General features: G+C 40.3%; 1 protein-coding gene across 2 annotated transcripts in view; it reads left to right on the top strand.

Moving 5' to 3' along the window:
• Positions 1–15,814, top strand: part of PHEX (phosphate regulating endopeptidase X-linked) — a 201,560-nt gene that overhangs the window by 53,271 nt on the left and 132,475 nt on the right. For both annotated transcript variants that reach the window (XM_069463593.1, XM_069463594.1), the window contains exons 6-9: positions 3,195–3,263; positions 6,063–6,179; positions 9,029–9,112; positions 10,468–10,613. In XM_069463593.1, the coding sequence (XP_069319694.1) occupies positions 3,195–3,263; positions 6,063–6,179; positions 9,029–9,112; positions 10,468–10,613 (416 nt within the window). The remainder of the gene's footprint in view (positions 1–3,194; positions 3,264–6,062; positions 6,180–9,028; positions 9,113–10,467; positions 10,614–15,814) is intronic.

Here is a 15,814-nt window from a genome sequence, read left to right as displayed (position 1 = left end):
GGAGGGGCACAATGGATATGGAAATCTCACTTTCTTACTGTCTTCTCAGAGTTTTTTTTTTTTTTTTCTTCTCTGTGGCCCTAGGAATTGACTTATCTTCATAATTGAGTTCTGGGATATTGCTGGTGATAATCTCAGTGGTGTATATTTGCTTTTGGTTTTCTGTGAGAGGAGTGAAGCCAATTTGCATCTGTGCCACCATTTTGGAACTAGAAGTCCAGACTCCTTTTCCTACATCATAATCTGATAATGTTTCTTTTTGCATTACTACTTTGTCTCCTAACTTCAGGTTTATTACAACTGGAGTATCAGTGTAATTAGAGAAAAATTTCATGTTTTCAAATCCAAATCTGTGTATTGGATTTCCTGAAAATATATTTTATTTTCTATTTGCAATATTTAGATCAGTTGTAAATGCAAGGATTAAAAAAACCTTAAATAGCAGAGTGTCCTGATGTTGGCTCCGTGAGAAAGTCTTTTGCCTCAAAAGTTTGTGTGTTTCAAATGAGATTTAGTTTACTGACCTTATTCAATCCATTGGTGTATTTAAAATGTTCCCTAGAAACCATAACAATCTGAAGGTTTGTAAAAGGTCTGGTAACCTCACTTGAATTATCTAAACTTTTACAATAAGTGGATTTAACTTCATTTCATGAGAGGGAAACTTTGGCTTTCTTGATATTATTTACACAGTGTCCTTTCCTAGGAGACTGAAGCTCAAAATATTCTCCGAGTGGTCCAAATTTAATTGAAAGCCAAAGCATCTTAATCATAATATTGTATTTCATGATCCTGACTTACTTAATTTTTGGAAGAAACAGTGGCAGATTGGGAATTGCAGTAGGATGAAGCCAGGCAGGCTTGTGACATGGTTGTTTCAAGCCAATTAGAGAAGGTTGATCAAAATAATTCGAGGATTTTAGCAATACACACAGATAAGATGGATGTTTTGAAAGCATCTTTTCCCCCCGAAACGAGCAATATTTTTCCTTGAATTTTTCATAACATCACTAACTCTTAATTTGGCCTTTGTAGAATTTGTTGCATGCGAAGGGGATTTTCATGGAAAACTATGAGCTTATATAGATTTTATGTATTAAAAACTAAAATATTTGAGATTATAGTAAGATGAAGAAGAAACTGGAGGAGATAGATAAAAATAATGTCATATAAATTAATGGTACAATCATGTAGGATTCAGTTCTTATTAAGATGCTACTAAGTTTTGATATTTAGATTTTGCATATTATTAATTTGGCTTTACTTTTTAATGTTTGGATTTGGAAAAATCTGCTGTTGAGATCCATTTTATTTAGTCTTTAGTCAGTTGCTGATATTCAAAAAAGAACAAGCCATAGATTCAGGATGGTGCTAGAAGTTTTTAAAAAATTTATTTAAAAATTTGCATACAGTTAAATTCACTTTTTGTGATGTATGTGTCTTTAAGTTTTGACAAATGCATAGAGTAATGCAACCACTACAATTATCAAGAAATAGAATAGTCCCATCACCCGACCTCCGCCACCACTGACAAATTACCTTATGTTATCCCTTTGTAGTCAACCCCTCTCTTCATCCCCAAGCCCTGGCAATCACCACTTTTTTCTATGTCCCTATAAATTTTGCCTTTTTAAGGGTGTAAATAAAATTCCCCCATGTTGTTGCATATATCAATATTTCATTCCTTTTTATTGCTGAGTAGCATTTCATTGTATACCATAGTTTATCCAATCATGGGTTGAAGGACATTTGGATTATTTCCAGTTTTTGTTTCTTATGAATAAAGTTACATACAGGTTTTGTTTCAGTATAAGTTTTCATTTCTTCTGGGTAAATACCTAGGATTGAGATTGCTGGCTGATATGTAAATGTATGTTTAACTTTGTAAGACAATGTCAAGCTGGTTTCCTTCCAAAGTGGCTGTGCCATTTTGCATTCCCACCAGCAATGTGTGAGTGATCCAGTTTTTCTACATCCTCACCAGCACTTGTCAGATTTTTCTTTTTCTTTTCCATTTTAACAGATGTGTAGTGGTATTTTATTGTGGGTGTAATTTACATTTTCCTAATGACTAACGATGTTGGGCATATTTTCATGTGTTTATTTTCTATCTGCACAAGTTCTTCGGTGAAGTGTATGTTTGGATCTTTTGCTCCTTTGTCATATATGTGATTTTCAAATATTTTCCCCAATTTTGCAGCTTGTCTTTTTATTCTCTTCAAGTGTCTTTCACAAAGCAAAATCTTTTAAAGTTAATAAAGTCTAACTTATTTTTATTTTAAGGATTATGATTTTGCTGTCATGTCTAAAAACTCTTTAACTCCAGGTCACAAAAAATTTTCCCTATATTTTCTTCTAGAAGTTTTATGTTTTAAGTTTTAAATTTAGGTCTATGATCCATTTTAAGTTAATTTTTGTACAAGATGTGAGGTATGGGTCAAGGTTTATTTTCTTTTTGTGTATGGACATCCAGTTTTTCTAGCACATTATTTGAAAAGACTGTCTTCTTTCCTTTGATTCCCTTTAAGGTGCTGAAAGTTTTAATTCAAGAATTTATACTATGCTTCTCCATTTGCGTTCTTATCACTTATCCTAAACTTTTCAGAGAGGATTCTAAAATTTGAAAAGATTTCTCTAAACAAAATTATCATTTGATTCCTTTCAAATAAAAAAAATCAATGCAATACATTATTTTAGCAGTAGGGAAGTGAAAAGTCTGATTAATCAACTCCATCCAAATTGGCATTTTGCAAAATACTACAGTGAAAAAAATACTCGATCTGGTGAAAGGAAGCAATGATTTTCCTCTGAGTTCTGCCCAACCATGTTACCTTAGAAAAGTCACATCAATTCTCTGGCTTTTGTTTCTCCCCCCATTGAATACGGGGGGAAATCTAATAATCTATAAGATCTATCCAACTCAAATAGCTTTGGTGCTATTCAGTTTGACAGAACCTCAAAGGGGTTAGAAAACACGATGCAGGAAAGCAGGGACAGGTCTCTGACACTTTATTATGTCTGTCATCACCAAAGTGCCTATTTGCATGTAGCTCTGAGTGTAGTGAATTCTTTTTGTAATGGTGTACATGAGCTCAAAATATGGCTGGGATGCTGATGATCTTATGACTCTTATTAACATAATACATAAGCATTTACAATGCTATCAGAATGATTTTTTTGGCTTGTTTTAACAGCTGGACCAAGCAACGCTCTCCCTAGCTGTGAGGGAAGACTACCTTGAAAACAGCACAGAAGCCAAGTCTGTAAGTTTTACTTATATTCAACTATGTGTCTTGTCAGGCTTCCGTCTGGTTCATCAGTTGTTCTTACGTCCCTACTTCTTTACTGGAAGCAAGTAGTGTGTCTATTCAATGACCATACTCCCAATGCAGAAAGCAAAGGCCTATTAGGCAGATAAATTGCAATCCTTATCTTTTGGAAGTCTGGGTATCAGGGCTGTACAAGTCCCCATGCTCAGTGCCCTCATGATCTAGCTGGGAAGACAGCACACCTGAATGAAGTAACCAAGAAATGAGCTTGCAGTCATTCCTCAGAAGTATGGAGAGCTTACTATCCATTGCAGAAATAAAGCGTGGGAAGGAATACTCAGGAGGCCAGTAGTTCTCAAATTGTAATGCTTAAGAACCACCTGGGAAGCTTCCATTAAATGTTGATTCTTGGGGCACAGCCTTGGAGAGTCTGACTTAGTAGACTTGAGATGGGGTCTGGGAATCTATGTTTTTAAGAGGTGCCCCAGGTTAATGGAGGGTTAATGAGAACCAGAAGGGATCAATCACATTAGACTTCTTGGATTGGCTTGGAAACCTAGTAGTTTCTTAGAGGTTGGAAAGAACTGGTTCATTTCTGACACTTTCATTTTGGAAACTTTATCAAACTTCTGAAGGAGCCTCAGACCTACGTCCCCTGGGTCTGTGCTGATACAAACCTCTATATGTAGAAGGGTCTGGAAGGCAGGAAACTAGCTAAGATCCTAAGCAGCTTTGTGGCTGAGGACACTCATCAAAGGGGATTGGCAAATTTTCCTTCTTGAAAGTGGACAGAATGAACTTTTGCCAACCTGAGGGGAGCCCTCTGTTTTTGCTGGAGTCTCAGCAACCAGACTTGAAATCATCTCCCCCTATAACCAATCAGTCAAATCCTAGTCATTCCACCTTCAAAATATCTCTTCCATTCACTTGGTCCCTCCTTTTTATCCTTACTGCCCTAGGTTAGATCCTTGTTAAGTCTTGCCTTGACTATAGCAGATAGCCTTCTACCTGTTGTCACTTCCCCTTCGTTCAGTTGCCTGCTTAACACTACTTGACAAATTCTGTTCTCAAAGCACTGCTCCCAAGATAGGGTCTCCATTCCTTAGAGAGCTTTCAAGGCCTCTTCATGACTTGATCCCAAACCATCTTTCCTATTTCAACTACTTTTTTTCTTTCCCCAACAAAAGCAGCTTCTGAACTGCTTCTGAACCTGTCTTCCTCAAATGCCATGTCCCCAGTTTCTTCAGGCTGGAATTCTTCTCCAGCTCTTGGGTTTCCAAGCAGGTAGCAGCCTTGTTAAGGAACTTATTTTGGTGTCTCTAATGTTACAATTCATAATTATGTGTTTATCTCCCTCACTGGATCACAGTTTGAGAGCCAGACTCAAGTATTATTTAATTTGTCATCTGCACTGCCCTCCCCCAACATATGCACAGAGTGCCCAGCAAGCCACTTTACATGGGCATTGAGTAGGCACTCAATAAATATTTTTGAATTGAACTGGGAATCATAAAACATTGTTTTTAATTAAGACTATTTTTTTTTTGAGGCAGAGTCTCACTCTGTTGCCCAGGCTAGAGTGCTGTGAAGTCAGCCTAACTCACAGCAACCTCAAACTCCTGGGTTGGAGCAATCTTTCTGCCTCAGCCTCCCGAGTAGCTGGGACTACAGGCATGTGCCACCGTGCCCAGCTAATTTTTCTCTCTCTATATATTTTTTAGCTGTCCATATAATTTCTTTCTATTTTTAGTAGAGACGAGGTCTTGCTCTTGCTCAGGCTGGTCTCGAACTCCTGAGCTCAAATGATCCACCCGCCTCGGCCTCCCAGAGTGCTAGCATTACAGGGGTGAGCCATTGCACCTGGCCAGATTAAGACTATTTTTTAAAGCTTGCCTACTGATTCAACAAATATTTATTAAGGGCCTGTTATATGCCAAGCACTGTATAGATTCTGAGGTCATACACACAGTAAGAATAGCTTACAGAGGCAAGGTGTACCTTGGGAAATCTTATTCCCATAGCATTATGAGGAGGTCATTTGATACCTGGTGTACTGAGTTCTTACAAATATATCTGAAATGAGAGGTGGGCCCAATGAGATTCTTTAATTCCCGTGATATAAAGTTCTCCCCGCAATGCAGTGACGTATGAATAACCCCCAAATGGGTTTATGAGCATGGAGGAAGGAAATCCCATATTTGTCATTTTCTAGGTTTCTCATCATCATTCCTCTCTCCTCTCTCTGAGCTAGGGAAGAGAAATTTGTGAAAACTGTACAAAACTGAAAAGACACAGGGCTGCTATCACTGGTCTTTTATTTCTTAGTGTGAAGGTGGGTAAATTGAGCTGGAAGAGAATAAATCACACCTCTCACCAGTCTTCACGGATCAGCCCTCCTGCTTTTAGAGACAGTTCTTTCCCATTATTTTATTAAAACGTCACTTGCCTGGAAAGAGGATGTCTGACCTTTAACTTTCTATTCTGGGCTCATTTGGAGATATTTCATGTATCCATAATATCGCTGGTTGCCAGAAAATGAGTTCTCTTGATGCTTGATGGCTGGACTGGTTGGGCATCTCTGTCATGGAAACAGTACCCAAGTAGCCATCACTCTTTTTTCTACCAAAGTGATAGGTGGGTGGCTGGTATTTCATAATGCCTATACCGCATTTTGAGTATGGAGTAGAAATAAAAGACATTTATTTCCACCTGCTGTTTCTGCTCTTCTGTGTCTCTGAAACGTATTTCCTAATAGGCTGTTGTCATGGTCACTTGCTTCTTTATCTCTCATAGTATCGAGATGCCCTTTACAAGTTCATGGTGGATACTGCTGTGCTTTTAGGAGCTAACAGCTCCCGAGCGGAGCATGACATGAAGTCCGTGCTTAGGTTGGAAATTAAGATAGCTGAGGTAAGTCTTAATTGAAAATCTCTTCCTTTCCTTTCCCTTTTCTTATTTTAAAGGCAGTGTATCCTGAATAAAAATATAAATTGCAACTAAATAATACCATTCTGTGTCATTGCCCTTTGAGTTCAAGGTAGAACTAATAGCACCTCCTCTGGGAAATAACAAGAAAAGAACCATGACAGAAAGAAGAGCTCTTTGTTCCTTCTGTCTCCCAGGTTTAAGCCCATTCAATGTCCATATGTTGCTCAGCTGTGGCCATAGCATAGCAGCACGGAGACTCTCTATTTTCCTATAGAAACTCCTGTTTGGCTCAAATAGAATAGATGTTCAGTAAATCCTTATTGATTTGGCCTGAATGGAAGGTTGCTTTTAATCCAGTATCTACATTTTACACCGCTCCCACTCATACTCAGTCTGACCTAAGTTCTGGGTTCAGGGAAGTCTGTCCACCAATACTGGATATAAAATTTTATATAGAAAGTGGATAAGGCATGCTGGCAAACATTTTTAGCCTACATTTCTGGTGCTACTTTGTACGTACCCCTGTTTTTCATTCTTTTCTTGCCCTACTTGAATGAATGTTATTGTGTCATATATATGATACAGAATTACATGTTCTGTGTAAGTCATCTTAAATTCTTTTAGGCTCATGGTAGAGACAAAAAGATATAAAAACAAAGTTGTGGGAGAATAATGAGAAATCCTAAGTAGTTAGCATTGTTTATGGAATAATTTTTTTCCTAGTAGAACCAAAGTGTAAAATCTCTATATGTTCCCAGGCCCAGAGGGAACAAATATAGTGAAATCCGCTTGTGAGGAAACCCTGTAATGAAAAAAAAAAAATGATACTTTTCCCAAGAGACTTTTGTGTGTGGGTTGGTAGTCTTCTATGAAGGAAGTTGGTAAAAATCCTGAGGTGAACAAGAGTCCAAGTGTTTATTGGTTTTGTGTTTGGGGGGTGGTGGTGTGTTGAGGTATGGAGTAGGTGTAAAGGATAAAGGAAGAGGAATTCATCTCTCTCTGTCTGCTGTGATGATGTCTGCATATACCTCTCTCCAAATTCCTACTTGCAGTGCAAAAAGTTCATTCCTGGATGTCACCTTTGAAAACTGTGAAGACTGCTGCAGATGTTTTCAAGTCAAAGACTGTGCTTCTAAGCCATGTCTAGAGGGTGTCTGGATTCCCTTCTCAGGCAAATAGGAGGCCGAGAGCTCTAATTTGGACTGAAGCTGTTACACAGCAGGAAAGGCCTTGTCCTGAGCCAGGGATTTGGACCAAAAAGGGAACTAAAAACAGCTGGACTGAGGCAAGACTGGGAATTGTCAAGAGGCTAAATGAAGTGACAAATCCATTGTGTGGAGGAGAGTAGCTGGCAGAGAGCTGAAAACAGCTCTGAGGCCATAGGGCTCCAACCTGGGGCTGTGAGACCCCAAGGGAGGAGAGGGGGTGGGTGGAAGAGGAGTGTAGACATTCTTTGAAGCAATGATTCATGCAGATCCAGGAAGCTGTTTGTAAGTTACACATGGTCTCCCTGTGGAGGGTGAGGAGGGAGAAGCTAAGGACACTGAAGCATTTAGAAAAGAGGGGGCAAACGTCTGCCACTCAACCCTCTGTGATTTTGCCTTGAAAAATCCGCAGTGTGAGGATTTGTGGTCTGCTAGTAATGCTCACCTCCATCTCTTACACCGCAGGCCACTAGATATATTCAAAATTAGTGAGATACATAGTCCAAGGGAAGTTTCTGAAGTTGGGAAGACAGGACAACCCAGTCAAACACAAATAAGTCTTTGTAAATACAGCCATGGAAGTGTGTATTTAACCAATCCCAGCTAGAGATATGTGTTCACAAGAGAGGGCTTGTTCATGGAGTGGCCCTTGTGATTGGAACCAAGTGGAGTTTAATGGGAAAGGCTTGCTAGAGACAGTGAATCTCAGGCAGCCTTGAACCATAGTTCAAACCATGGAGGTGGTGATGGTGGCTAGGAGATGCAAGGGTGGAAGAGTCACGTGTGTAGTGGGAGGTGGCAAGTTTAATACAAGGGAATCAGATGATGGAAAGCCTGAAGACAAAATCATGATGCGATTCAGGGGTGGATATGGGAGCTACTGCTTGTTAATGGAGATGATTAAGGTGGCCCTTGAGGAAGATAATCACTGCTGCTGTTTTTAGATTAGATTAAACATGGAGGAGGCTAGAAGCTTAGATTTGATGTTGACCAAATGGCCAAGAACATGAGTATAGGGAATGGAAAGAGTGTAGAGTCAGGGCTGGAGAGGCAGGTTGTGAAATGTGTTTAGGTGGTAACTGAATCCATATCCCCAGCAATACAGCTAGGGGAATCTCAAGGCCAAAGAGACAAGAGGGGAAAATGAAGGAATGAGCTGTTGACAACATGATTGTGGATAGTAGTGGTATCCAGATAGTCTCGTGTTCATCACTGAAAATTTGCCCCTAGAGATAAAGGGATGGTCTGCGTTGAGATCATTATCTGGAGACCACAGGGGAAAGTGGGATGTTTGCCTCAATTGTCCAACTTCAGTTTGGCTGTCAAAACCGAGCCAGCAATAGATTTTGTCCATCCACATTATAGATGAGGGGGAGATTCTGGGTAGTTCTTTCTATATTGGGAACAATATTTCACATGGAAGAGGACACAAAAGTTTCTTTTCAGTTTCTTAATCTTAATCCTGCCTAAAGTGATGTCTTTTTTTCTCTTGCTTCAGTTGGGCACCACACCAAAGTCTTGAAAAATCTTTATAATGCTATCCAGATGTTTTGGCACATGTAGAAAGTAGTCATGCAGTAAGAAATGGTTCATTTTTAAAAAATAACCAAAGTTCCTCTCCAACAGATAATGATTCCACATGAAAACCGAACCAGTGAGGCCATGTACAACAAAATGAACATTTCTGAACTGAGTGCTATGATTCCCCAGGTTGGTGAAAATGATCCAGAAAACTTTCTCTTAACTGGTCATTTTACAAGCAATTGTATTTCATCCGTGTGCAAATTTCTGCCTTGTAAAACCTATTATCAATCTTTTTGGTTATCATCATCATTGTCAACATCACATAAAATATCCCTTGTCTGTGTGCTGGGATGCCTTCTGTTATAGGGAAGAGAAAATTTTTCCAATAGTGGCTTAAAAACTTAAAGCCCATTTTCTTATGTGGCAAAATCTAGACATAGGTGGTTATTGGTGTTGGTTCAGCTGTTTAACAATGTTGTCAAAAACCCAAGTTCTTTCTGTGTTTCCATTCCACTCTCCTTGGTGTGTTGGCTTTTTGACTTCATGTTTGATGACTCATGGTTGCAAGGTGGCTACCACAGCTCCATATGCCGTATCTGCCCTCAGGGCAGAAAGGAGGAGGAAGGGCCAGGGATGGCCATGTTTAACTCTTTATTATTATTATTATTATTTTTTTTTTTGAGACAGAGTCTCACTCTGTTGCCCAGGCTAGAGTGAGTGCCGTGGCGTCAGCCTAGCTCACAGCAACCTCAAACTCCTGAGCTCAAGCGATCCTCCTGTCTCAGCCTCCCGAGTAGCTGGGACTACAGGCATGCACCACCATGCCCGGCTAATTTTTTCTATATATATTTTTTAGCTGTCCATATAATTTCTTTCTATTTTTAATAGAGATGGGGTCTCGCTCTTGCTCAGGCTGGTCTCGAACTTCTGAGCTCAAACGATCCGCCCACCTCGGCCTCCCAGAGTGCTAGGATTACAGGCGTGAGCCACCGCGCCCGGCCTATTATTATTATTTTTTTACCAGGAAAACCAAAAAGCCTTTCCTGAATATCCCCAGATGTCTTCCACTTATTTATCATTGAACAGAATTGAGTCATGTGGCCAGGCTGGGCATTGAGTAACTGGTTTTCCACTTCAGTAGTGGAGACCAGCAAGGGAGAAAAGGCTGGGAAATGACTTTTAGGGTAGCTAATCTAAAGTCCCAAATGGCGTTTTAGGTGAGATAGAGATACTCTGAAGAATGGAGGCATGTTGCTTTTTGTTGCTGCTTGTTTCCTCCTGTGTTAAGAAAGGCTGTGTTCGAAGACCAGTAATGTACTGTGGCATCCGCATCTGTGTGTGTGTGGGAGTGAGGGGGAGTACAGGACAGAGAGAGAGGAAGGGAAGCGGGGAGAATATGGGAGGAAGAAAGGCAATAGGTCTGGATAGCAATGATCAGGAGTTTATTTTCTAGATTTGAGGAGTTGCATCTTTAATTATTTGCCTTTCTTACTTGCTGCCTAACAGAAGTTCTCTCTGTTTTTTTCTCTCTCTTCCCTCAGTTTGATTGGCTGGGCTACATCAAGAAGGTTATTGATACCAGACTCTACCCCCACCTGAAAGACATCGGCCCCTCAGAGAACGTGGTGGTCCGCGTCCCGCAGTACTTTAAAGATTTGTTTAGGATATTAGGCTCTGAGAGGAAGAAGTAAGAACTTTCATGTGAATTTTACTGTGACTTTTCTCTTTTCTTTAAATTATAAGGGCCTTCCTTCTCACAGCCTGTGAAAACTGTTTTTAAAGAATGTTACAACAAAAGAGTCACAGGGAAAATCGTGACACTCTTTGTAACGAATTGGCCAAAACCAATGTCTGGTGTAATTTACTTGCTGCGATGACAACAAATACACAATGTTTTTGCCCCTTATTTCTGGTCTTTCTCTATACTGTTCTCTCTGAGAGCCTAAATTGTTTATGAGTTTTGAGAATAGTTATATAATGATGTTATTTTCTAAGATTTCTATACAAACATCTTTTTTCCCCCAGTTCATTCTTCATCTTTTGTTGCCATCCCCACCCCCCAGTTTCTTTTTGGCCACTAAGTCACTTTCTGGCAATAAACCAAAGTACCTATATTGAAAACACACAAGACCACTTTGAGAGCTGTAGAAAAATTGCACTGAGAAACAACTTTAGGAACTGTTAGATTTTTTTTTATTTTAAAGAATGTTTTAGAATTTGTTGCTTTGCTAGATTAGTACTACAAAGAAAAGGGATTCTAAAAATGCCCAGGAAAGAGAGTTTTGCATGTTCATTAAGGCATTCAGATTTGACTACAGAAAATGAATCACAGAAAGGTCAACTAGTTTATGAAACAATTTACTGAGCTAATTGCTGGGCCATGATTAAAAATCATATTTTCTTATTTGGACTCAGACAAGGCTATGTGGTCAGGAGTTATGTTAAAAAAAAGGCACCTACAAAAGTCCAAGGAATGGACTTAGACACCTGTGAAGAGCTGCTCTTTTAAAGATATCTTCTGATAATAAAAGTAATCCATGTTCATTGAGGAAAACATACAGAAAAAGGAGGGAAGAAACAATAAATTAACTTAAAACTCTCTCATTTAGAGATAAGTAGTGATTTAAAAATTTTTTTTCTATTAATAAATGAAAGTTGAATCTAGAGGAAGGTAAGTGTATGTTTGGGGTAGGGCCTTGCTATTTGAAATGTGTTCCATGGGCCAGTAATGCCAGCAGCATCACCTGGGGTGTTTGTTAAAAATACATATTCTAAGGCCCTCATCCATAGAGTCTGAAAGAGTAGAGCTTGGGGGGAGGCCTAGGAATCTGTATATTAAACAAGCACCCTGGGAGAGTCATGATTAGCTTTATTGGAGGGGGGCGGAAAGGGGAATCACTGCATTAGAAAATTTCTTTGTAAATACTTCCTAGCTCTGAAATATTATAAAATATGACCCAAGTGATTTTCTACTCATATCCCATTGAGTTACTGAGCACATTTTAAATTTTGATGGTAATTTCCATTAAAATGTGGAGTTTGCCATGCTATGTATTCATTCTTCAGCACCTAGTGAGTCATTTCTTCTAGTGTCTGTGTTACCTTCTGTTGTACAATCATAGGTATTTCTGGACATTGTATTACTTTTATTTCCAAAGAAGCCTACTCTACAACCAGGGGATAGATTGGGACTTGGTTTACAATGTTAGAAAAATCATCTCTGTGGTGATGATTATACTTTGGAATTTCAGGACTATTTGTAACAGCAGGAAAGACCTTGATTTAGAGGGAAATTTTACTCCTGTCAAAATGATAACTTGGAAAAATGTAAACATAGTGAACAGCAGTAGAAGAAGTATAGATAGAAAAATTACCTGTAGACATTATGTACACATAAAACTTCATTTAAAAATGAAGACAAAACCCAAATCTCAATAACCAATGCATCAAAAATGACTTGTATTCTGTGTATTCTTGTGAGATTTCAAGACACTATATGCATCTTGAGAAGACTGACAACACTTTATTTGCGTACCATTGTGAAGTGTTTACATTGCTGATCGTGTTTGATCCTCACTCATGTAGCATTACAAAGCTAGTTGAGGAAGGGTCTTCTTGGGTCCCCATAGTTACCATTTCAGTTCAGGATATGCCAGTTGCTGTAACAAGCACCTCTAAACTCTCATTGGCTAAATTATATGGTTTGCTCAGAGAATAGTCCAACATGGATGTTCCAGTCAGGCAGCTTTCTTCCAAGTAGTGACTCAGGAACCCAGGCTCCTTCCATCTTGTGGCTCTTCCCTCCTCTGGGTTTTTGGCATCTTCTCCATTCAGCTGGTGGATGGGGAAAGAGAGATGGTAGAAGATTGCATAGGTTTTTGTGGGAAGGCCTAAATGTAGGGTATGTCACTTCTATTCATATTCCATAAGCCAGAACTCAGTCACATGACTCATCTAATTGTAGGGGAGGCTGGGAAATATAGTCTGTGTACCCACGAGGAAAAGGAGTTGGAGTTTCCCTAGACACACCTCTATCAAAGAACTTATCTAATTTTCTTGAAATGAACACATTTCTTTCAATGGCAGATGCTTCCCTGCTGTGCCCCCTCTGCCTCCTGCCATGCACATTGAACATCTGTCTTTTTTTTTTTTTTTTTTTTTTGAGACAGAGTCTTACTGTGTTGCCCAGGCTAGAGTGCCATGGCATCAGCCTAGCTCACAGCAACCTCAAACTCCTGGGCTCAAGTGATCCTTCTGCCTCAGCCTCCCGAGTAGCTGGGACTACAGGCATGCCACCATGCCTGGCTAATTTTTTCTGCATATATTTTTAGCTGTCCAGATCATTTCTTTCTATTTTTTAGTAGAGACGGGGTCTTGCTCTTGCTCAGGCTGGTCTCGAACTCCTGACCTCTAGCTATCCTCCCGCCTCGTCCTCCCAGAGTGCTAGGATTACAGGCGTGAGCCACCGTGCCCGGCCCACATTGAACATCTGATGGCAGGCCATTAGAGGCATGACCTGGAGGCTGCCTGTGGGGAAGAGGAGTTGGTGTTTGAGGTGGAAAGGGGGTGAGGAGGCAGCGATGTGCTCGATCCCCACGTTGTGTGTATCTCTTCCTAACTCCATGTTCAGTGATCTCACTTTGATAGTTTGAAATCAACTACGGGGGGGGGGGGTTGGCACCATGAAAATTGGCAAATGCTGCAAATCATTTTTCATCTTGACAAGGCAGTTGGTAAACATTCACTAGCATGTCACCAAGTGAGGGGCACTACAGACTTCTCTCCCTTTCTGTCTCCTTCAACTCTCCACTCCTGACTTGAGGCTGCCTCATATGCTTTACCATCTATTAATACTTTGACGAGAAAGAGGTGGGGGGAGAGGCTGAGGAAGGATGGCGTCAGAGAGAGTTGACTTGGGCTCCTCTTCCTGGCCAGGCCTGGCCTCATGGAGATTGTCTGGACCGGAATTGTTTTTTGCAGGCCGGTCTAAAGCAAACCCTTGGAGTTTTGCCAAGCCCCTGTTAGCTTCCCTGTCTTTAGTTTTATTTTCATATAAAACAAGCACAATGTATTTTAAAGTAAGATGATTCTTGTTGCATGTTTCCAAAGGCTTACCTGGAAAATGTGCTGTTATGTGTGCCTCTCATGGGGCTGAGCTCTTCTGAGAGTGATCTAGAGCTATGGTTCTCAACCTCCGGGCTGCAGACAGGTATTGGTCAGTGGCCTGTTAGGAACCAGGCTGCACAGCAGGAAGTGAGTGGCTGGTGAGCGAGGGAAGCTTTATCTGTATTTACAGCTGCTCTCCATTGCTCACATCCATGCATAAGCTCTGCCTCCTGTCAGATCAGTGGCGGCATTAGCTTCTCATAGGAGCATGGACCCTGCTGTAAAGTGCACATTTGAGGGATCTAGGTTGTGTGCTGCTTATGAGATTCTAATGCCTGATGATCTGAGGTGGAGCTGAAGCAGTGATGCTAGTGCTGGGGAGCAGCTGCAAATAACAGATTATCGTTAGCAGAGAGGTTTGACTGCACAATAAATGTAATGTGCTTGAATCATCCTGAAACCATCCTCCCTCCCCCGATCTGTGGATAAATTGTCTTCCATAAAACCAGTCCCTGGTGCCAAAAAAGTTGGGGACCACTGATCTAGGACATTGCTAGTCAAAATATGGTCCATGGACGAGCCGTATAGATGTTACTGGGGAGCTTGTCAGAAATGCAGAATGTCAGGCTCTGCCCAAGACCTACTGAATCAGAGTCTGAAATTGAATAAGTTCTTCAGGGGGCTCATATACATATTCAAGTTTAAGAAGCACTGATCTAGGATTTAGGACGTTCTAGGTGAGCTGTGTATAGAAAGATGAGGGGAAGTGGACTTTTCCCAGACCAGCAGTTCTTAAACCTGATGAGCATCGAATCCCCTGGAGGGCTTGTTAAAACATGGACTATTCTTTTTGAGACAGGGTCTCGCTCTGTTGCCCAGTTTAGAGTATTGGGCTCCATCCCCACAGAGTCTGATTCAGTAGGTCTGGGCTGAGGCCCAGGAATTTTCTAACAAATTCTCAGGTGATGCTGAAGCTGCTGGCCCAGGGATACATTTTGAGAACCACTGCCTTAGGCATACGTCTGGGCAGCCTGTAGGATTTAGGAAGATTTCTTTGGCTTTGAGAACCTTTGAGAAGACCCTCCCTGGTTCACCTCAGGTAGTGTGACTGAGAGGAGCAAACGCAAGCTCTGGAATCTGAAGACCCACATGTTAGTCTTGGATTTGACATATTCTTTGAAATCCCTTGACCTCTGACCTTTGTTTTCTTCATCTGAAAATGGGGACAATAATAACCACCCCACAGCACTGTCATGATCAAAGGTATTTTATGATCTCTTAAATGTAACACAAGTGTAAACTGCCACTACAGGTTGAGTATCACTTATCTGAAATGTTTGGGGCCGTAAGTGTTTCAGATTTTGGGTTTCTTTGGATTTTGGAATATTTGCATTATACTTACCAAATGAGCATCCCAAATCTGAAAATAAAAAATTCTTCAGAGTCAGAAGCTTTAGGAAATAATTTCCTATTGCTCTCTTAGTGGTGGATTCTCTTCGGGGATGCTTTGCCTTTCTCTATTTATTGCTATTTAGGGAAATTACCATACTGCTGAAAATGCCTTTTGGAAAAAAAAAAAAGATATTATGTGTTATTTTTAAGAACTGTTGCTGAGTCTGATTTTTGTTTTGTTTTTTGATGTATCTGAGCATTAGGTGGCAGTGATTCAGTCATTATGGTCATATCTGTTCCTGGCATGGTAATATTAGTACTCTAAAGCTGTGCTACATGGCGTTCTGTCAGTATATTTATAACACACTGCAGAAACTCATCACTGCCATT

The sequence above is a fragment of the Eulemur rufifrons genome, chromosome 30 (assembly GCF_041146395.1).
Source record: "Eulemur rufifrons isolate Redbay chromosome 30, OSU_ERuf_1, whole genome shotgun sequence".
NCBI lineage: Eukaryota > Metazoa > Chordata > Mammalia > Primates > Lemuridae > Eulemur > Eulemur rufifrons.
The sequence above is the reverse complement of the archived record's forward strand: the minus strand, read 5'-3'. Positions and strand labels throughout refer to the sequence as shown.